The 22,692-nt window shown below is 42.7% G+C and overlaps 1 protein-coding gene across 1 annotated transcript in view; it reads left to right on the top strand.

The window, feature by feature from the left end:
• Nucleotides 1-22,426, top strand: part of RGSL1 (regulator of G protein signaling like 1) — a 49,616-nt gene extending 27,190 nt beyond the window's left edge. The window contains exons 10-21 of the mRNA XM_043485714.1: nucleotides 471-576; nucleotides 4,067-4,260; nucleotides 6,423-6,540; nucleotides 6,943-7,057; nucleotides 9,491-9,617; nucleotides 11,268-11,439; nucleotides 14,364-14,502; nucleotides 14,744-14,868; nucleotides 17,704-17,813; nucleotides 19,673-19,765; nucleotides 20,818-20,884; nucleotides 22,000-22,426. Of these exons, the coding sequence (XP_043341649.1) occupies nucleotides 471-576; nucleotides 4,067-4,260; nucleotides 6,423-6,540; nucleotides 6,943-7,057; nucleotides 9,491-9,617; nucleotides 11,268-11,439; nucleotides 14,364-14,502; nucleotides 14,744-14,868; nucleotides 17,704-17,813; nucleotides 19,673-19,765; nucleotides 20,818-20,884; nucleotides 22,000-22,036 (1,403 nt within the window). The 3' untranslated portion in view covers nucleotides 22,037-22,426. The remainder of the gene's footprint in view (nucleotides 1-470; nucleotides 577-4,066; nucleotides 4,261-6,422; nucleotides 6,541-6,942; nucleotides 7,058-9,490; nucleotides 9,618-11,267; nucleotides 11,440-14,363; nucleotides 14,503-14,743; nucleotides 14,869-17,703; nucleotides 17,814-19,672; nucleotides 19,766-20,817; nucleotides 20,885-21,999) is intronic.
• Nucleotides 22,427-22,692: the final 266 nt, after the last annotated feature.

Below are 22,692 nucleotides of genomic sequence, written 5' to 3'. Positions count from 1 at the left end.
TACTGGAACTATTAGTAATTATCCTCTGCTCTTCTTCAGTAGCGTACTGGGCACCTTCCAACCTGGGGGGCTCATATTCCGGTGTCATATCTTTTTGCCTTTTTATACTGTTCATGGGTTAGTCCAGTCAAGAATACTGGAATGGGTTACCATTTCCTTTTCCAGGGGACCAGGTTTTGTCAGAACTCTTCTCTATGACCCATCCATCTTGGGTGGCCCTGCACAGCATGGCTCTTAGCTTCATTGAGTTACATAAACCCCTTTGCCACGACAAGACTGTGATCCATGAAGAGGAGTTTTAGGGAGCAAGTCCCCATAACAGCTGCTATCTCAGGCCATTGGTCATTGGGGACTTTGGTTTTTCTACACGCATTCAATGTATGATAATGTCCTTCACTCTTTGTTCTTTCTTACTGTCTTCAGTGTTCTTTATAATATGATGTTCCACACTTTTGTAATTTTATTTTTAGATTTTACTGTAGAAATTATCCGAGAACCAAAGATGATTTTACCCTCAAAAAGGAGAATGTCATTCTTTAAAAGGGCTAATGTGAGGAAGCCTTCAATGAGACCCAGGTAAGACATAGGATCTGGTCACAACGATATGTCCAGGCACAAGCTCTCCTTAATCATACTGTACATGCACAGGGATACTTTATATTAAATCACTATTTATTTTCTAAAATTTGCACCATGCAATATATATTATACAGTAACTTTTTAAAACTTAACAAACTATCATGGATATCCTTTCATGTCAATATAAATAGATTTACCTTCTTCCATACTATGGATATTGCATGGTTTATTTAACTATATATTTTTAATGAACATGTATATTATCTTTACTTTTTCATTGCCATGAATAGTACCCCAAGAGACATTTTTGTTTGGATGTCCTTGCCAGTTTGTGTTTTTGTGGATTGCATACAGCTGTAGTAGTCTCCTAACTAGCTCCTTACTTCTTGTCTCTCCCCTTTATGATCAGTCTTAGAGTCAGCCTCTGATAAGTTCCCAGTGCTAGACAAAGAGTCTGTGATCTTTTCTTTCAGAAATGCCCACTCTCTCTTTCCATTCACCTTAGCACAAGTTCCGTCTCTACAAAATAAAGTCCTCCAGTTGTATGTCTGCTGTGACTTCCACCTCTTCTGAAGTAATAAACCTTTAAAATACAAGAACTTACCATGTTCTATTTTTTACTACTTTTTACTTTTTTAAGTATTTTCCACCTTCTCACTTGACGATAATTTTCTTATCCGTGCCATTCATTGAGGCACTTATTTTTTAATTTATTATTATCTATTAATGACTAGCTGTATGAAAAGTTATCTTATGGATGATAGAGATATATTAACACATACAAATTTGTTAGTCAATGTCACTGGCAGAATATTTTGTATAGAGAAAGCTTACAGAAGTATGTTTTCAGTTACTGATAATGTTCATTGAGGGTTATAAGTCCTCTGTCTCTTCTAAATTCTCTAGATGGAGCTTCCTCCTCTTCAAGGAACTAAAATTATTCCCTGAAGTTCAATCATTTATCCTTTTTAAGGAACTGGAATTATTCCCTGAAATTCAATCATTTATTCTTTTTGCTGTTCCAGTTTATACTATTCACCACTCTCCACTATGTCTACAGAAATATGTAGTTCCCAGTTTAGTTGAATATGAAAGAAGTCTTTTCTTTTCCTTCTCTCTCTCTTTTTTCTTTCTTTCTTTCTTTTTTTGATCACTCCATGCAGCTTGTGGGAACTTAATTCCCTGACTAGGGATTGAACCTGCACCCTTGGCAGTGAAAGTGTGGAATCCTAACCACTAGACCACCCAGGAATTCCCCCAATCTAGCTTTCTACTATTATGTTCTATGTCCCTTCACCCTGTGTATTCTGTGTTTTAACAGATTTTCAAATCTATTTGAAAATTTAGTATTTTCAAGTCTGTGAATACTATATTATATATCTGAAACTAATATAATATTATAAATCAGCCATACTTCAATAAAAAAACAATGGAGACTAAAGGTGGTGGGATGATATATTCAGACTAAACTCAGGGGAAGTAGAAGGAAGTAAATAATATACATGAGTGGAAATCAATAATATGAAGAGAAGAAAAATGAGAAAATCCAAGCACAAATAGGTTTTTTGTAAAGATTAACAAAATTGATAAACCATTAACTATACTGACAAAAGGGAAAAAGTGAGATGACACAGATTTTCAAAACCTGGACCAAAAGAGAGGACCACTGACCCTAAAGTAACTAACCTGTTTGTAAGAAAATGCAAGGAGTATGACAATGACAATTAGATGAAATAGAAAAATTTCTAGAAATACCCAAATTTCTGAAACTGACTCAAGAAATAGAAAATGTGAGTAAATCTCTATAACAAGAGAAGAAATTGGATTAATAATTTAAAATCTCACAGATAAAAGTCTAGACAGATGGCTTCACTGGAGAAAGCTATGAAATAGTTAAAGAATAAATGCTACCAATAGTCTACAAACTCTTTGAGGAAATAGAGGAAAAAGGAACACTTCTAATATGTTTATGAGGCCAGCAAGTATTATCCTGATCCCAAAGCCAAACAAAATTATCATAAGAAAACTACAGACCAATATCCCTCTAAAACCTAGATGTGAAAATCCTCAATAAAATATTAGCAAACCAAATTCAACCACATTTTAAAAGGATTATATACCATAACCAAGTGGGATTTATTCCAGGAATGGAAATAATGCATCTGAAAATAAATTAATAGAATGCATCATGTTAATAAAATAAGGGAAAAAACTTCACACAAGTATCTCAATTGATGCATTAAAAGCATTTTATAAAATCTAGCATCCATTTATGATAAAAATTCTCAATAAACTTAGAAGGGAATCATCTCACCCTTAAAAAGTACATTTATGAGAGGGTGAGCTGAATGGAGAGAGTAGCGTGAAAGCATATACATTACCATATATTAAATAGACAGCCAGTGGAAATTTGCTGCTTGACTCAGGGAACTCGAACTGGGGCTCTGGAACAACCTGAAGGGGTGGGAGAGGGTGGGAAATGTGAGGGAGGTTCAAGAGGGAGAGGTCCTGTGTACACGGGTGGCTGATTCTTGGGCTTCCCACATGGCTCACTGGTAAAAGAAATCTGCCTGCCAAGGCAGGAGTTGCAGGATACTCAGGGTTGATCCCTGGTTTCGTAAGATCCCCTGGAGAAGGAAATGGCAACTACTCCAGTGTTCTTGCTGGGAGAATCCCATACACAGAGGAGCCTAATGCATGGCTACTTCATGTTGATGAATGAGAGAAATCAAACCAATATTGTAAAGCAATCATCCTTCAGATAAATAAATAAATTAAAAAGAAAAAAACCTGTAGCTAGCATCATTCTTAATAAGACAAGTACGTAATAGGAGAAGAACAAGTTGGACAACTCGTGAATTTGTATGGAGAGGTTCTACCAATGACAAATGACATAAAGATAAGGTTCAATGGGCAGCTGAAATTGTGGAGTTCACAGAAACTAGAGATATAGCTTCACAGTAACACTGAAAGTTGAAATCAGTTCCTCATATCAGTGAAAACTGAAACCACAGAGGATGTAGAGATTACCTAGCAGAAGAAAATCATAAGGCAAGAGTCAAGAGAATTGAAACATTAGGGCAACACCTGTACTCAAGAAACAGTGAAAGAAGAAATCAGCAGTGGAAATTTAGAAATATTGATCTATAACAACTGCTGGTCACTCATGGTCTGTCTTGCTGAAATGACTGCCAGTGAATCCATAATGGAAGAAGTTTTCCTTGAACAACAACAACAACAAAAAGCCCCCTTTAAAATACTCCTTCTCTTCTCCCATTGGGGTTGTCAAATGATTAGACCAAGCTTAGGATGGGTACATTAAGTTCATCTCCATAAATAAGCAGAGTAACCAGTTTATCCACTCTGCTCTTCAATTACAGTTCAAAGCCCTGAAGTCTGGGAGAGACCCTTCCCCATTCCCTAATTGGAGCAGAATCCAGGGTCACCATCTCTTTCTCTCTGCCAATGATGCTTTCTTGTTTTCCAGAAACTTGACAGAAGTCCTCCTAAACACACAGCACTTGGAGTTCTTCAGGGAGTTCCTCAGAGAACGGGGGGCTGAAACCCCATTGCAGTTCCTGGTAGCCATACAGAAGATCAGTGTTGAGACAAATGAAAAGATTTATAAGTCTCTCTTTGAAAACATAATCAAGACTTTCTTCCACGGCAAAAACTCTCCTGGTATGCATTCTCCTCTCCTGAAATTGTTTCCTTTACCCTTTAGAATCTTAAGTTTGGGGAAGAGACTGCTCTCTCCCTGAGAAAGCAGAACAGAGCAGCGGCCACATGGGGCAGTATTGAGACAAAGCCGAAGACCGTGAAAGCAGAGAATAATAATAAATGCACTTTTAAAAATTGAAGTATAGTTAATTTCCATTATATTCATCCCAGATATAAAGCATAGTGATTCAGTATTTTTATAGAGTATAATCCACTTAAAGTTATTATAAATTACTATATTGTATTATATAATATTATATATTATATTATATAAAGTTAATATAAGATTATATTCCCTGTGCTATACAATACATCCTTGGTGGTGGTGGTGAAGTCACAAAATCATGTCCGACTCATGCAACCCCATGAACACTAGCCCACCAGGCTCCTCTGTCCATGCAGTTTTTCCAGGCAAGATTATTGGAGTGGGTTGCCATTTCCTTATCCAACAACATATCCTTATATCTTATTTATCTCATACATAGGTCATATCTCTTCATCCCCTCCTCCTATCTTGTGCCACCTCCCTCCCCTCTTCCCACTGATAACCACTAGCTTATCCTCTATATCTTTGAGTCTGTTTATGTTCTGTTATATTCATTTCTTTATTTTTTAGATTCCACATATAAGTGATAACATGCAGTGTTTCAAAAAAGAAAAAACAAATCAAATCTATCATTCTTTTTCTTAAAGATAAAACTGAAAGAAAGACACATAGGCCCAAAAAACTACATGCATTGTTGTTCTTTTATATGTAACCATTCTGAAGTATAATATTGATAAGACAGAATGGATAGTGGGTTAAAATCAGAATGTGCTTGAAGCAGGAGTTTTATTTAAATTCTTAACATGTGTTAGTATTTAGTTTTTCTAAATAGGAAATTTGCTATTGAAAAACTAAAATAATAATACAATAATAAATCCAAAATATAATACCACAAATAAAAGATGACACTTGTGCTTGTATGTGAAATATATCCTCTCAACCCTGAAAGTAGGATTTAATTTAATCCTTAAGAGATAGGTACAAATAACTTAGAAGGTAGGGATAAATAACTCCATTTTTCTAATGAGGAAAGTAAAACATGGAGAAGTTAACTAACTTTTCCATTTAGTAAAACTTGAATTCAAACTCCAGTCATTTGATCCTTCACATCAAGTAGACTGGCGTTAGATCCAAAATCATGTGTTAGCAGGATGCAAAGCTAGAGTGTCCACCATCCATGGGATGTAAAGAGTACTGAAAGGTGCTGAGAAGAACTGTCTCCCTGAAAATCTTTGTTGTGTAAGTTTTGTCTTGTTTTCTTGCCTAAGGCAGGAGGGTAAATCTGATCCATGTAAATTCATCTTGTCCAGAAGCAGAAACTGCAAGTAAAGTACTGACCTATAATTCTAGAGGAAAACAAAAGGGGGTGAGCATGATCCTATCCTGGAGGTAAACAAATCTTACAAAGCAATGAAGAAGCCTCCTGTTTTGGCACAGATGAACAGATAGGCTTGTGTGTGTGTGGTGCTTGTGTTAAACCAAGATAAAGTTATAAATTTTGAAAGCAGAAAAAGCAGTAAAAGGGGCAGGTCTTTACTTGTAAGTAATATTTATTTATTGAGTCACAAGATATTAGGTTTTGTGCATCATTTTGAATGAGCTAGAAGAGAAAGGAGAATATGCAGATCCTGTCCTTAATAAGCTTTTAAATCTTTTTAATGAACACAGTAGTCTTTGAACACCTGGAGAATCATACTGCCTTTAGAATATTTATTGGTAATCTTGGATTTCCCATCTGCCTCAGCCACTTAACTTTAATCCTTTATTCCTCTATTCTCTTCCTTAACTGAAAACTTCAAACTAGCTGCAGAAATGGAGTCCTTTAAACACTGCTTTCCCCTTATGCACTTATCTTTGAAATTTGGAATGGACTAAACCAGGAAGTATTTGCTCTACAAATACGTGCACACATAGCATTCCAAATGTACTTTTGAGATTTTCAGCCAGATTGTGGAGAGCTGAATCTGGCCAGATTGAGAACAAGGAACCATGAGGCTCTTGGATGAGAAAAATCCTAGCCGCCTCAGAAATGGTACATAAGAAAATGATGACTTTTCTTCTCTCTTGCATTTTTTAGAACAAATGCTGCAGTGTAATGCCCCTATTATCAAGGAAGTCTCTCTCATGCATCATGTCAGCACAACAACGTTGTTAATGGTCCAGGGCTATGTCATGAAATCTCTGGAAGAAAAGTGGTGAGTGTTGCTGGGTGAAGGCAGTGATTCTCTGAAGCTGCTCATTGACTTCTGAAAGTCACATTAGTCTCAGAGTCTACTCTCACGGTTCACTGCCAGAGCATCCCTACAAAATAAAAGCGGAACTTGCTCTGAACCCTCTTACCTGCCTACCTGCACACACACACACACACACACACACACATTTCTGTTCAGCTACCTGAGCAAGGAACACTACAGTATTGGTCAGGAAGAACAGACTGACATGAGCAAAGGATTGGAATGGTTACAGAAGTATTTTTTAATATCTCACCATTCACCAAATTCCCCTTCCTCCAAAAGCTGAGAGAGGTTTGCCTGGACTGTTACCTTTTATGTACCATGTTTTTGCCTTCCTTAATATTCCTGGTCTCCTGCTGGCAGGTTTAAAGATTACCAAGAACTGTTTCCACCTCTTCCTTTGGAGAAGGAAGTTGAAATACCACTAGCTTCACCCAAGAAGCCCTCAAGGACAGCAGTTTACCTGCAGGAATCCCAGGTCAGTGGGGAAGCTAGCAAAGACAAGACTGGGGACCAGGAAACCACTGCCTAGGCATTGCCAACCACACAGAAGAGTTTCACTGTTTGCTTATTTATTCACCAAAGCAGCTACTCTTTGGGATAGGTTTTCAAATCCCCATTTACAACGGAAGAATTTGAGGCTCAGAGCAATTGTTACAGAGGGAATTTCAAGAAACCCCTGTCTTCACTATTTGTGATTAGAACCAGTTGAATGACAGGCACAGAGGCTGGTCATATGGAGATCAACATGTCAGTTTGTTTGTTTTTAACTACTGAAAGCTGATTTGGAGGGCATGGATTGGCTGTGAAGTCAAGTGGGTTAAATAATCCTCTCGATTCCCTTACTTACTTATATGTCCAGTCACTAACAAAGAGGAACAGTGAGACCCCCACTTAGCCGGGTGAGCTCCCTACTGTATGACAAAAGGCAGGCCTGAACACAGGTGTCTGCAGACCAGCAGCTCCCAGAGAGAACTCAGGAGGCTAAAGAACAAAGCCTGCCCTTTTCCTGCTGCCAAGCTCATCAACTACCAAACTCATTCTTTCTTCCATGGGAGGACAGAAGAAGGAAAGAAAGAGGAGACAGGAATATGATTCAGGAAAGTCTCTTCATAGGGTTTGAGAAAAAAATACATACTCCTCTTAAATAATCACTTGATCAGCATGTTGTAGAACTGGTCATCAGAAAGATTTGCACCCAACTCTATCTGACACTAAAGATCATGCCAAAGAATCTCTGAAAAGAATGCCTATGCCACTCACAAATATAAGGAAGAAATTATGGTTACCAGTGAGGAGAGAAAAGTAGGGAGGGACAAGATAAGGGTCAGGAAGGAAGAGTTATTATGGGACTATATGAAATCATATGTGTGAAGTTTTTGAAAATTGTAGAGTACAGTTTAAAGAAATTTTCATTCAATTTAAAAAAAAAAAAAGATGTGACAAAGAAATTTTTTAACCCAACAGAACTCCAAATCATATATGTATTATAATCACAACTATATCAAATTATATACCCACTGGGTAAAATAACAATTATATTAGAATAGTGAAAAAATAATGCCTATGCCCACTGATGCAGAACCCCAGGTATGATAACATGCTGCTCCCTTCTTTCTCCTTTTTATTTCCTCCATATGTGGATCAACTCAACTCTATGTCAGGGTACCATGAATGATCATTTGGGAGAGTGGAAAGAATACTGCATCCAACACCAGGATGCTGAGTTTTAATTTCAGGTCTTTCAGTTGCTGTTAGTTAAGAAGGTGTAAAAAAGGATTCAGCATGTCCTTAGTGCCTGCTTTGTGCCGAGCACTGCGCATAGTGATTGATGTACATATATTATGACTAACCTTCACCATAACCCTGAAGGCTATTGTTTCTTTCTTACACATGGAGACATTGAGACATACATTTAGAAAGTTGACCCAAATTACCCAATTAAGGTGAAGATAGGCTCCAGACTCAAAACTTCTGACACTAAATCCAGTAGTTTATATGCTTTGCCACTGACTCTCTATGGGCTTCCCAGGTGGCTCAGCATTAAAGAATCCGCCTGCAGGAGACGGCGGGTTTGATCCCTGGAGGGATCTCCAGGAAGGTACCCTGGAGAAGGAAATGGCAACCCACTCCAGTATTCTTGCTGGGGAAATCCTATGGACAGAGGAGCCTGGCAGGCTACAGTCCATGGGGTCATAAAAGAGGTGGACACAAATTAGTGACTAAAATTCATTCATTCACTGGCTCTCTAAAGCCAAGCTTACATTGAGGTTTCCTCTCTATGAAATGAGACAACTGAACTAGTTGATCAAGATTCTTTCTGGCTGTAAACATCAGCTTATCAAGGGGCAAATAAACTAGAGAACTGTCCCTGGGAATCTATTAAGAAACAGGTGAAGAAATGTAACATGCATTTTTAATGTGTCCCTATGTGTTGGTGGAGAGGGAGTGTATGAGTGTGTGCACGTGTAGTTATATTTTTCTTTTATAATGCTTAGAAATGATTTACTCATTTCCTTATTTCTTCATCATTTCAAAATCTGCTTGAGCTATTACTCCCCTTCCTGTGAGTCATGCTTATCTCTGTCCTCTGTCTCTTTCTGTTTTTAGCTCTCACATGCCCTTTCCCATTCATAGCATCTCAAATCTTCACTGTAGGAAGATGATGGTAGAAAGAACATTGTCAGTGGCCTCAACCATGCCTGGGTGATTCTTGCTTATTCTGGGGAAGGTTATATAAGTTCTTTGACCTGAGTTTCCTTACTTTTAAATTGAAGCTAAAACTTAACGCTTTTTAAAGGAGGTGTTGTGAGGATTCAATGTAATGAATGTCAAGTTTCTGGCACATAGTGGACTCAGTGAACAGCAGGCTGTGCTAATGCATATGTGGCGCTCCTTTCTCTTTCCCCAGAAGAGAGGTTGGCTGAAGATGATCAGCTTTATCAAGAGCTTTTGTAATTACCGCAGATTTATGTCTCATCCCCATAAGCGCCAGGAACTTGAAGACTATCTTCACCAGGAAGTATACAGCAAGGAAAGTAAGTCACTTCTCTATTTATTCCTCTTCCCTGTTGATACAAGGGTTGATACAAGCTACAAGGGTTAACCCAGATAAGAAGCTACAGAGCTCGTTGCTTTATGTCATGCTATTGCAGAACCACAGCTGGGTTCACTCACTTACCTGCAGTACAGCCAGTCTTCCAACACTGAGTTGTGGTGAAGAAAGGTATAGCATTTTTTGCAAGGCATCCAACACAGAGCCAAGCAAGCAAGGAGCATGGGCAGCTCATGCTCAAAAGACCCGAACTCGTGTTGCCTCTTAGGGAAGGATTTTTAAAGGCAAGATGAGGCAGAGGGTTGCAGGGTACCTGATTAGCTCATTGACATTCTTCTGACTGGTTGGTGGTGAGATAACTGGGGGTCAACCTCATCAACCTTCTGGTTCAAATTGGTCTGGGATCTACATGCTGGTAGTCAGCATGCAATTAACTTCTTTCACCTGATTGGGGTTTTAGTGTTCATAAAATAACTCAAGGATATAGCTCATATAGATTATCATCTATAGCCTTTGAAGAGGAACCGAAGGTCCTTGGTTGGATAAACTACGGATAACTATTATTATTTTGTCTTGCTTGACTCTTTTCCTTAGTTGCTGCTGCATTTTCTCACTTCTCTGATTCAATTTGTTCTTTGGAACTCAGAGAAGGCCCAGGAGGCTAAAGCTTTTCTACAAATAAGAGGCAGGGGACTTGGGGGGTGGAGGTGGGGGTGTCTGTCCCTGGGAAGGCCCTGCAGGGTCCTGTTTGCTTTCAATGCTTGCATTAGCCTAGGGTCTAGCAAGAACTCCAGGTCCTGGGTATGAAGGCAAGCCTAGTTCCACATAGTGAGGATGTGAGCCCAGTGCATTCTGCTTCAGAAGCCAGGAAAGAAAGGTAATGATCAGTCTGAAGAACTTTGAATTCTCACATGTTACAAAACTACTTCCTCATGTTGTTTGTGTAGATTTATTCAACTACCTCATTCATTAGTTCATTTGTTCATTCAGTGCACTTTTTGAGAATCCACAATATGGCCAGCACTTTTCCAGGTGCTGGAGATACAGTAATGAATTTGCAGCATATGATCAGCCCTTATGGCTTCCCATTTTTAGGGCAAGACAGAAAATGGGAGTCACAGATAATAGAGCCAGATTGCCTAGATTTGAATCTGCCACTTTTTAACTGGAGGATCCTGCATAAGTGACTTTGTGCCTCATCTGTAAAATGGGAATAATAATTGTGTTGTTGTAAGAATTAAATGAGTTAATACATGTAAAGCCTCTAAGAACTATTCTTGGCAATAGTAAGTGCTATAAAAGGGTAGAGGCTTCTCAGGTGGCATTAGTGGTAAAGAACCCACCTGCCAATGCAGGAGATGTAAGAGACATGGGTTTGATCCTTGGATGGGGAAGATCCCCTGGAGGAGGGCCTGGCAACCCACTCCAGCCTGGAGAACCCCAGGCCCAGAGGAACCTAGAGGGCTACAGTCCAGAGGGTTGCAAAGAGTCAGACACGACTGAGGCAACAGCACACAGCATGCACACATAAAAGGTTTAGTCAGTATTGCTGTTTTTATAGAATTGTGGTGAATGATCCCATTGATAAATGTTAACTCCTCTCTCTCTCTCTGTCCCTCTCCCCCTCTCTCAGATTTCTCCACAGCCCCACACATATCAGGACGCCCAATACCACATCCCAGTGCCCGGAGCATAGATCTTGAAAATGAAGACATAGTCCTTATAAAGCGCCGAGTATTTGGTCACAGGATTATCATAATCAACTATGCCGTCAATGATTTCTATTTCTTTTCTGAAATGGAAAAGTAAGTTTCCTATTTCTCCTTCCCCTCACAGCTTTCCACACTTAGTTCCTCCCAGCAAAGACTGCAGTGGCCTGGAAGTGACACAGGAACTTCAGCTCTGCCAGGCAGCAGCCTCCACCTGAAAATCCCACTGCGTAAGGTCCCTGAATCCACACCCACCATTCTTTCCTCTCGATCTTAAAAGCTCCTCCATATTCTGCAGTTCCCGGTGTTGAAATGCACTTATTTATACCCAAGAAGTGGAGCACTTTTTCCCTATTATTTGTTAATATGATAGATGTCCACTTATGTTGCATAACTGGACCAATAGTTCTTTCGTTAAAGCAAGGTATTATAAAATGTGTGTGTGTGAATGTATGACATGAAGCAGATAAATTTTTAAGTTAAAACATATTCATGTAAATTTACCTGTAAAACTTGAAGTAAAGCCAAAACCATTCCACTAATTGGAGCTCTACATATTTTTCTTGTGTAAACCATACCCAAAATGCAATCTACTATTTCTAATTTTTCTCTTCTGTAGTGGAGGGAGAAACTATAGTTACTGCAAAGCAATTTAATCCTTCTGGATTTTTATACTTGTTTTTTCAACATTTAAAATTGCCTTCCACACCTATCTAACTCAGTAGTAATTTTTAATTTTTAAAAATTGGAGTCTAGCTGATCTCATTAGCCATTTTTAAATACAGTTTTTAAAACTTATGTTATCATGTGGGATCTTAGTTCCCCCACCAGGGATTGAACCCTCATCCACTGCCTTGGAAGTGGGGAGTCTTAGCCATTAGGCCTCAGGGAAGTCCCAATAGCAATTTTTTAAATAGAAACTTGCCTTTCTTGGAACATCCCAAAGCATTCAAATTTGTTTTCACAAAAACAACAAATTCCTTTTCTTTTTATGTTCATAGTTTGTCAATTTTCATAAATTACAAATTAAAGTAACAACAGGCAAAAATATTTGGGAAGAGATATGAATAACTCTCTGTAACTATTTGCCTCAGTTAGTTACAGAAAAGTGAGAGAGTTCATGAAACGGTCCCAGCAATGTACATGGTGGGTGTGCTATTGGTATCAGGCAATGTGTTCTTTAGACGTGCAGGGCACCTACCTGGTAACTCAGCACACCAGTTAAGGGTGTTTGGTTAAGAGATCTTCCACTGGTACCCCAAGGAAGAGTTTGGCTCAGTTCCATATATATTTATTGATTGTTTATTATTTCTTAAGCACTGAATTTAACGTTGCAAATATTAAAAAAAAAAACAAAAAAAACCTGCTAAGGCATGTTCTCTGTTCTCTAAGACCCCACCAACTAATGGGATGGCAGACAAAAAAACACAAATGGAAGTTAAGAAGTAGGATGATAGTTGTCAAGTCAAGCCCAGGAAGTACATTTAGACAACTGAGTGCTTAGGAGTGGTTTCTTGGGAGACAGGTCACCTAAGCTGAACTTTGAAGGATGAGTAGCGGTTAGTGAGGTTTTTTCCTAAGTGTTCAAGGGGGAGGCGACTGAGGGGCAGAAAAATAATACCACCGTGAACAGCCCTCCCTGGTGCTCCAAGTCCTGCCACCATCGTCTCTGCTTTCTCACTTGCCCTCTACAAACTTGTCCACACAGCAGCCAGAGCAGCCTTTTCTCAGTGTGGACCAATTATATCACTCTCCTGTTTAAAACGTGCCAGCAGCTTCCCATTCCCACTGCGATGAAGTCCAGACATCCTCTCACTGCCTAAAGAGCCTTGATGAACAGAGCCTGCCTGTATCTTGGAGCTTACCACATGCTACCTGCCACTTGCCCCATGCTCTAGCAAGGAGGGTCTCTGCTCTGTCCTCCCAGTGCCCTCCCAGGATGGTGCCTGCCTCAGAGCCCTTGCACCCCTGCCCTCTTGGCGGGAAGAAGCCCCTGCCCTCATCTTTTTCTTTTTCACTGTACAAGTTCAGTGCCTACCCCGTTTCCTGTCACTCATCCCCTTTTGTTGTCTCCTTAGCATTCTACTGCATATTGAATTATTCATCTGTTTGCTTAAATCTGTCTTCTTCCTCTCACTGATTATGAGCTCCTGGAAAGCAGGATATTGTTTACTGTGTTCACTGCTGAATCCCTGCTCCTGGAACTGCACCTGCACAGAGTAAAACCTTATTAACTGTCCACTGATCAAGTATATGAATGGACATGCAGAATAGGCTTATAATGGGAGGCCCATGGTACTCTACTCTTAGGAAGATTTTAAACAGTTAAGATTTAAAATGGCCTGAGAGAAGTATGCTGTGTACTTAAGGTATAACTGACAGATATTTTGGTTAGTAAAAGAATATGCTGCTAGAAGACAAAAAGTAGTTGCTGCCAGGGACTGGAGGAAAGGCGAAATGGGAGTTAGTGCTTATTGTGTATGGAGTTTTAGTTTAGGAAGATGAAAAAAGTTCTGGAGTCAGATGATGGTGATGACTTCACAGTTTATATGGATGTACTTAATGTCACTGACCTCAACACTTAGAAATGATTAAACTGGAAATCTTATGTCCTGCATATTTTACTATAATAAAAACATTTAAGAAAAGGAATATGTTGCTTCAGAGAGTGGTGGTAATTGTGAGAGGGTCAGCACAGGAGGGGAAAAAAGAGGAAGATAAGACTTAGCTCTTGAAATAATTACAGGCAAAACTGATGAAAGGTCCAGGATGGGTAAAGAAGGGAGGATGGGATAAATAAGGGAGTTTGCAGTGAAGAAATATACTTGAAGAAGCACTTGGCATAACCTGTGACATGTGGTAGGTGCTCAACATTTGCCAATGGATGAATTATGATTGAATGAATGACCTGGCCCAGGACTAGCTCTTATGCTTTTAGGACAGAAATAGATCTGGGCCAGAAACACTGTTTAATCTTGCATTTTCTCCTTGCTAATTTCCTCTTTACTACTTCTTTTTAGATTTAATGATTTGGTGAGTTCAGCTCGTGTGCTACAAGTCAACCGGGCATACAACGAAAATGATGTGGCCCTAATGAAGTCCAAAATTAGTATCATCCTAAAGCTGTACCTGCATGCAGATGTCCCTCCAAGGCTGAGAGTAAGGAGGACCCCGACTCCTCTCTGGCCTTTTGCCAAGAAGCATTTCCCACTACAAGAATCCTGAAAGCTTTCATAAGGCACCTCCTAAGTCTGGGTCAACCCGATAACCTTTACCTAGCAGTCCCATTAAAAACTTCTGCCTTTGGGGAGGGGATGGTCATAAAAGTCCTGAGGTCCAAAAGAGGTTTCCTGCCTTCCCTGGAACCTCTGCCAATGACAGGTTCCTACTCTGCGGGTAGGTGAACATCTCTGATGCCCAGAAGGACACAATCCTTGCTGCCATTTCAGACGGCCACCTGGATAGGAGCATCTTCCACGGGGCTATCATGTCTCTCTTCCCCATCATTATGTACTTCTGGAAAAGGTAATTATCTCCCTTCATCTGAGGACCATGAGGTCAGAAAAACACGTTTGACTTTTGAGAGACTTTTCTGTCTTCCTCGAGGCCTCTGTTTTACTTTCTACTTTCATGGGAGCTACAGTGGTATATCCTTATCCTGCTCACCCACTCTATCCCTCACACTGAACACTGAATCAGAGGGTGGAAGGCCATGCAGGGGTGGGTAACTGGCTCCCCCTCTCTTCTGGGCTTGCTTGGAAGAGGTGTTAGGTTTTCTTAGGTTTCAGTTCCTCGCCTAAAGATGATGGTACATGTGGGCTTAGTTGCTTTAGTCATGTCTGACTCTTTGCCACCCCATGGACTGCAGCCCACCAGGCTCCTCTGTCCATGGGAATTCTCCAGGCAAGAATACTGGAGTGGGTTGCCATTTCCTCCTCCAAGGGATCTTCCCAACCCAGGGTGCGAACCTGCATCTCTTATATCTCCTGCATTGGCAAGCAGGTTCTTTACCATTATCCCCACCTGGGAAAGCCCCAAGGATGAGAGTGGACTGCAACTACTTGGGGGGAAATTCTGTCAAGACTAACAAAATTGTATTTGTGCTTAAGGAGCCTCATGGAGGCAATAACCAGAAAACCGTTGCTCTGTTAGTCTCAAATCCCATAATTATCACTAGGGGCACGGCTATTAGATATTTCCATTTTCAAAGGAGATAGACAATCAGATTTGCATGCCATATCTCTCAAGATTAAAGTAGCAAATGTGGCCTTTAACTAAAAATGAAAACATGGTGAGGAAGCTGTGAAGGTCAAAATATAAACATTAAACTAACCAAATGGCTGCATGGCAGATACATGAGGCCCACTTGTTTCAGAACCTACTTGTCATGGTTTGGGCTGAGAGACTAACCCAGGTCGTCACAGTCTCCCAGCCATTAACTCCAGTTATCTACTCCAGCTCCAGCTCATGCCATCGACATAGTGACTGGCAGTACCCTAGGGGATAGTGACCAGAGGACAGCTGGCTGAAATGTTCCCAGACCAGGCTGATTTGACATTTAGACTATTATGTGATTCTGACTCTTAAGGGTTTCCCTCTCCTACAAAAAAAAAAAAAAATGTTGTTTGTTAAAATAGAAGTGTAAAGGTTGTTTACACTTCTCTCGTAGCTCAGTCAGTAAAGAATCTGCCTGCAATGCAGGAGACCTGGGTTCAATCCCTGGGTCAGGAAGATCCCCTGGAGAAGGGAATGGCTCCACTTCAATATTCTTGCCTGGAGAATCCCATGGACAGAGGAGCCTGGCAGGCTATAGTCCATGGGGTCATAAGAGTCGGACATGACTCAGCAACTAAACCACAGGTTGTTTACCCATCATTAGCCTTTACTTTAAAATCACCAAGATAATAAATTATTTAATGTAGAATTTAAAAAATACAAAAATGTAAGATCAAGATAATCAGTTTAGCCTTTTGTTTTATTTTTTATTATTATTATTTTGTGTGTGTGACCACACCACGTGGCATGCAGAATCATCGTTCCCCAACCAGAGATCGAAGCCATGCCCCTTGCAGCAAAAGCACAGAGTCTTAACCATTAGACCAACAGGGAAGCCCCCAGGTCAGCCTTTTGAACACCAATTTTTATCTAGCACTTAAATCTGGACTTGATTCTAGTTCTCCAAACCAGGACTCAATGGAAACTCATCCTGAATCTTTCCAGACGTTTAGAAGCCCCTGAGAAATACATGCTGTTCCTGGTTGGAGTCAGTGCTCAGCTCTTCCTCAGACCTATTGAGAAAGCATAGAGGTGCTTCAGCCAGGCTTTGAATCCCTAATCCTCATGGAGCCGGTTCTTTACTTCCTTTCCTATGCACTTACAAAGAGTTTCATGTTGTGCAAACTGTGTTCATGCACATTACCTCAGATAGCCTCTCATCAACACTGTGAGGTGGGTGGGGCAAAGTCTTTCTGTCACTATTTTATAGATGAGGAAACTGAGGTTCAGAGTGATTAAGGGACTCACCCAGGATCACCTGGTAAGTAGTAGTAAAACCAGGACTAGAAACCAGGTCGCTTGGTCTCTTAAGCACCATAAAAAATGCATTTGTGGCATAGTGGGTGGTTCATGATGACAGGGACACCCAGTTCAGTAAGTGGAATGGGAAAAGCCAACTCTGAATGAATAGAGTACCCTTCTGGGAGGAGGAGGAAGGGTGGAGGTCAAGACACCAAGACCGACCTCTAAGAGGTCTCCATCCAAGGGCAGGCTGACAGAGAGCAAAGGGTTAGAGGCCTGGGAGGAAGGGGTGGGGAGTGTTCCAGGGTTTCTCAGGAGCGAGAGTTCCCAGGTTGCAGTGAGTCTGCGTGAGGAACCAGGGTCTACTCCAGGGAAAGGGCTCTAGGGAATGAGCTGAGGGGATCACAGCCCCCAGTTAAGGGACAGGTTGGAAACTAAGAATCAGGCCCCTGGAGGAGGCCAGTCAGACACTCTGTTCCAGGTAGGGTTATAGATAGTGATTTCACCCCCCCAGTCTAAGGCTGAAGTCAGCATCCCAGCAGTTAGCCCCACCCAGGCCTCAGTGCTGCACATTCTTTACAGACTCCATTCACTGGGATTCCAGAAGAAAGTCCTCACATCGCGCCCAGGCCAGGCATTCACTGGAGCCGGGCCTGGACAAAGAGGCGGCCTCAGTAGGGCCTCTGACAGGCAGCACTCTGAGGCCCAGGGCTCTCCTCCTCTCTGTATGACACCACCCCGTCTCTGTGAGGACTGGTCCCCACCCACTTCCTCTGTGCTCAGTGGTCCAGCCCTTTCAGTGGGTGGTTTTGTCTCTGTGACCCGAAGCCATTTTTCTCACAGGTTCTGTGCCTGGAAGGCAATCCACTCTTACTTCCAGTACATGGGAAAGAAGTTCAAGGACACAATAATTTCTCCCAAACATGTGTGCAAGTACCCTCCTTGGAGTGGAGGTAAGCTTCACCATGACCCACAGCCCCATTCTCTAGCAGATGAGACTCACAAAAGGAGAGCAAAGCCTGGAAGGACCAGCTGTAAGACTTCACAGAGGGCGTTTGCTGGGAGGTGGCCATCTTATTAACTTGACCCTCAGAGAAGCATAAACACCTTATTTTATCTGTGGCTCTCAGTGCTAGCAAAAGGGTACCCCACCCACACACTGCTCCCTGGCAGTACCTCCCGGGATGCCTCTGGGAACATAGGTCTCAGACTCCGTGGTCAGTAACGGAGGTGGTAAGCTACTTCACTACCATGGATGAAAGTTCCTGCTCCAACTATCTCCATCCAACCCTACCGTTTGAAAGAGCAAAAGTGTTAGTCACTCAGTTGTGTCCGATGCTTTTTGACCCCGTGGACTGTAGCCCACCTTGCTCCTCTATCCATGGGATTCTCTAGGATTCTCCAGTGGACTGCCATGCCCTCCTAGGGGATCTTCCTGACCCAGGGATCAAACCTGGGTCTCCCACATTGCTGGCAGATCTTTTACTGTCTGAGCCACCGGGGAAGCGCATCTATTTTATAGTTTTAAGTGAGAAAATTAGGAAGTGGAGGGAGAGTATGATTTTAGCATGGTAAGTATATATAAATATGTATTTATGTAATTTTTATGAAACACAGGAAAGAACTTAGAAATAAAGAATCAATAGAATTATCTCTGGGTAGTGTGATTATGAGAGGCTTATACAGTTATTATTAACATATATTAATCAATAAATATATACATATGTATGTTTTCTTAATGCAGAGCAGTTAAAGTCAGCCTCTTCCCAGATACCTGCTGTGTGATCAGTACTTGAGCAAAAAAGGGAATTTTAAAGAGAGGGAGGCGGGTTCACAGGGAAGTGCCTGGCGAGAGTAAGGCTGGATGTCTCTGCAGTAGAAATTTCAGGGAACAAAGATAACAGGTCTGTGAACTGTACCAGCATCGGGACAAAACACGGAGACAGGACAAGAAACTTAAAAATGGCAGCTAACTGTCCTGAGACAACAGGAGCTGAGCGTTCTGTCGTTTCAGCTCAAACCCGTCCCATTCTCACGTCCACTTCCCCGGACACCCACCCCTGCCCCTATTCCAATCCCCACAAACAAGCACCCCACCTGCTTCCTGGAGTGCAAACAAGGGTCCTTGAGACCCCAGTCCATCTCTGGCTGACCCCCAAATGGGGAGGGAAGCAAGGCCGGCTGGTGTAGTGTCCTGCCCCTCTGAGAGTGTCCTCACCTCAGTCCGAAACGCATCACCTACCTCTCCCGCTGCAGTCACCCCAAGGGCCAGTGAATATTGCTCGTCATCCTTGTCTCAGCAGACGGAAGTGTCACACCAGCAGACGGAAATCAGCAATCTATTTAGGATGTGGGGCAGAATGTCGCTGGGGGTGCAAGGGCTTATTTGGGATGCCGGTGGGGTGGGGGAGGAGAGGGGCAATAACAGGAAAAGGAGAGGGAGCAGGGCAGGCAGGAAGGGCAAATGCTGCTCACTCAGAAGGGCCAGAAAGTGTCCCTTGGGGGTGGCTCCCTTCCTCCTGCTGAGTTCCCAGGAGGCAAATGCCCAGATCTTTTCTGATGTCTGAAGAGGGCAGCAGGGTGCCTGGCGAGGGGCAGGCCGCTTGGGTTCTCAGCCTGGAGTGCCCTGGACCCTCTTCTTCCCCTGTCTCAGCCTCACGCCCCTGATCTCAGCTGCAGAGGTGTGGGTGCAGGCAGTGTCCTATCGCTCACATCCTATCATCTGAAGAATGTAAACAGGGCCTTTCTTGCTGACTTACACACACTTACTCTGTTGGGCATCACTGTACTGTGCCCCTTCTTCCTTCCCCAGGAGACCAAGCCGTCCTAAGGTTCACCTTGTGCAGAGGTATTGAGTGGTTGCAGCCTCAACCTCGGGATGCGCTAGGAAGTCCAATCCAAAACTGTGAGTTGGAGGTGGAAGTCCACTGATATCAAAAGTGCACTGTTCAATTAGAGGGTGACGGGAAGGCCAACTCAGCCAAGTCTCCTTACTGACCAGGAAGAGACTGAGACCCCCAAAATGTGAAGTGACTGCCACTCACAAGGGATGGAGGGTGAGAACCAGGTCTCCTGACCACCCTTCCAGGGTTCCATGCACAGCTCTCATTTGAATAATTATATCTTCCTGATGATGGCTCCTGGTATAGACCCTTGAAGGGGAATGCCTTAAGCTTCTCTGTCTCTCTCCTGGCTCTCAACCATTTCCAGGCGTGGTGTGTGATCTTTATTAAGAGACAATTGTAACATCCCAATGGGAACATTTTCCTCCCACTGAGAGTACCTGCTGACTGAAACAGGACCTCCGCCCCACACCTTCTACTTTCCAGAGGCTCCTGCTACTGATCTTACCCTGTAATAAACTCTCTGGCTCTAGCTTCACATTTTGGGGTCCTTGTTATATCCTTTTTTTCTTCCCCATCTTCAGCCTCGAGTCAGTTCCACCCCCAAGCAGTAAACCTGTCTCTGTGGTCTACATGGTCTCTCCCAACCAGCCTTTCCTGTCTATCCCAGTTGTCAGCATTTGTTTCCAGGTCGGGAGATACTGCTTCTCTGCTTCCTGAAGGCATGAGATGCCAGCTTGCCCTACCTGCTTGTTCGTTTATGTCCCCTTGTTGCTTAATGAGGGAGGCAGCTACAGAACATTGCCATGATCTATAAAATCCAAACAGCCCTAAAGTCTTGTGATTCTAGTGCTCATCTGGCAGATTAGTCTCCTTATTTTACTTCCTTGGGTCTATGAGGTTGGCATCATGACCTCTGCATCCAAATGAAATGTCTCCTAAGACAAAAAATATATATATTGCAGCCTGGAAATGAGGCTCCTAAATGTCCCTAGAGCACCACTGCTTCCCCCTCCCTTTCCTGACTCCTTCCCTGGAGGCTGTCCTGAAATGACCCTCCGATGAGTGCCTGTGCCATTAGTGCTGATGTATTTTTCTCTGTATTTGTCTTTAGCTTCATCTAGCATCTTTACTCAGTCAAGACATGCGATCTCTGCCATCCAGCTGTGTCCTGTCCCAGGGTAGGCATGAGCCGGAAGTCCTCTTCTTTGGTCCAGGAGAAGTTGCTTTGTCCAAGTAGATGATGGGAGGGGGGGAGAAACCTAGCTCCACATCCCGACACCCCTTGGCATACAGAACCGAAAAGCTGAGCTGCTCAAGAGGCTTATAGTCAGGCTAGTGAGGGAAGGGTTTCTCTATGGGTTGTTGTCCACCTCCATCAAAACGGACACTTTTAAGAAATTGGAGCCCCTGACGCACCTCCCGGTAGAATGCTATTGTTGGGGGAAGTGTCCCAGATCTTTTGTTGCTGGCTGCCCTAATACTCCGGGGGCTTCCCAGGTGGCGCTAGTGGGTAAAGCACTCGCCTGTCATGCAGGAGATGTAAGAGACATGAGTTCGATCCCTGGGTCGGGAAGATCCCATGGAGGAGGGCATGGTAACCCACTCCAGTATTCTTGCCTGAAGAAATCCCATGGACAGAGGAGCCTGGCGGGCTACAGTCCATAGGGTCGCAAAGAGTCGGACTTGACTGAACCAACATAGCACACTAATACTCCAGTCCTCCAGAGTATAATGTATAAGACAGGAAAGAAGAGCTATTCTTCTGCATGGCCAGATATTGCAATAAGGATGGAAAGGATTTGAGACTGTCAAAATCTGATTCAGCCTAATTCACATCTGTACAAGCATCAGAGCAGGACTGATGGTAAGTTAGGGCTATAGGAGAATCCCTAGGGGCATCATGGAAACAGTGCCAAAGAGCTACTGGAAGGTCAAGGTTATAGATAGTAGGCTCTATGAATGGCAGGCCTGGCTTCTCACCAGTCATCCCACCTTCTCAGACCTACTGTAAGTCCAACAGGGGCTTGGAGTTGCCCAAGTATCATTTGCTGGTGCTGGTACCTGGAAGACAAGCCAGAGACTTGGGGGCTCTTTGCACAGAAAGGCAATGTGTTGCTTCAGAGTTACAAGTTCTTTAAGAGGAAGATGAGGATAAGAATGTGGGGGGTAAAAGGGTTTCAGTTTTGGCCATCGCCACACTTAAAGGGGAGGACAGCAACCAACCAGCAGAGAGTACAGTGCTAGTTACCTCAATGCCATTGTGATAACTGGCCGCTCTTCTCTCTTCCTTCAGGTCAAAATTACCCAGCACCAAAAAGGAGAAGAAGTAACCAGTAATCAAGTCAGACCCCCAACAGAGGCACATGATCTCTCAGAAGCCTCCTCCCACTGACAGAACCTTTTCTGGTCAGAAATGAAATGCCCTGACACCATCTGCCCCCTGAAAGATCAGTGGGGGAGCGGCCCGGACGTGGCGGGACCAGACTGCAGTGGCTAAGATGGGAGTGGAGAGCACGGACAGAAGCACCTCTGCCCCCCACCCTATCCTGTCCTGGAGTCAGAGACAGTCTTTCCATGGTGGCTGTGCAACAGAACACCTACCCTCGGGGTCTGGACACCTGTTGCACTCTGCAGCCGCATGGCCTTGAGCAAATCCTTGATGCAAGGTGGTTGAAGAATCCCAGGAGACCTATGTGCAGATGGCATTAAACACTCTAGGAAGCAAGGTACTGTTTTATCAGATTGGATTTTTGTTGCTAGGATCCTCCCGTTCGGACAATGACTCACACCCCTGTTATCTCAGCAGATCCTCACAACCCTGTGAGTGACCATGTCTGAGATCATTTATTTTTAAATAGATGAAGAACTGGCACACAGAGAAGGTTAATGAATTTCTCAAGATCACTAAGTAGTAAGTGGCAGAGCCTGGACCAGAACACACCACTTCCCTGGCCAGTTATTGCATGGTGACCATCTGCCCAACTTT

The sequence above is a fragment of the Cervus canadensis genome, chromosome 13, assembly GCF_019320065.1.
Source record: "Cervus canadensis isolate Bull #8, Minnesota chromosome 13, ASM1932006v1, whole genome shotgun sequence".
Lineage (NCBI taxonomy): Eukaryota > Metazoa > Chordata > Mammalia > Artiodactyla > Cervidae > Cervus > Cervus canadensis.
This window is presented reverse-complemented; position numbering and strand designations above follow the sequence as displayed.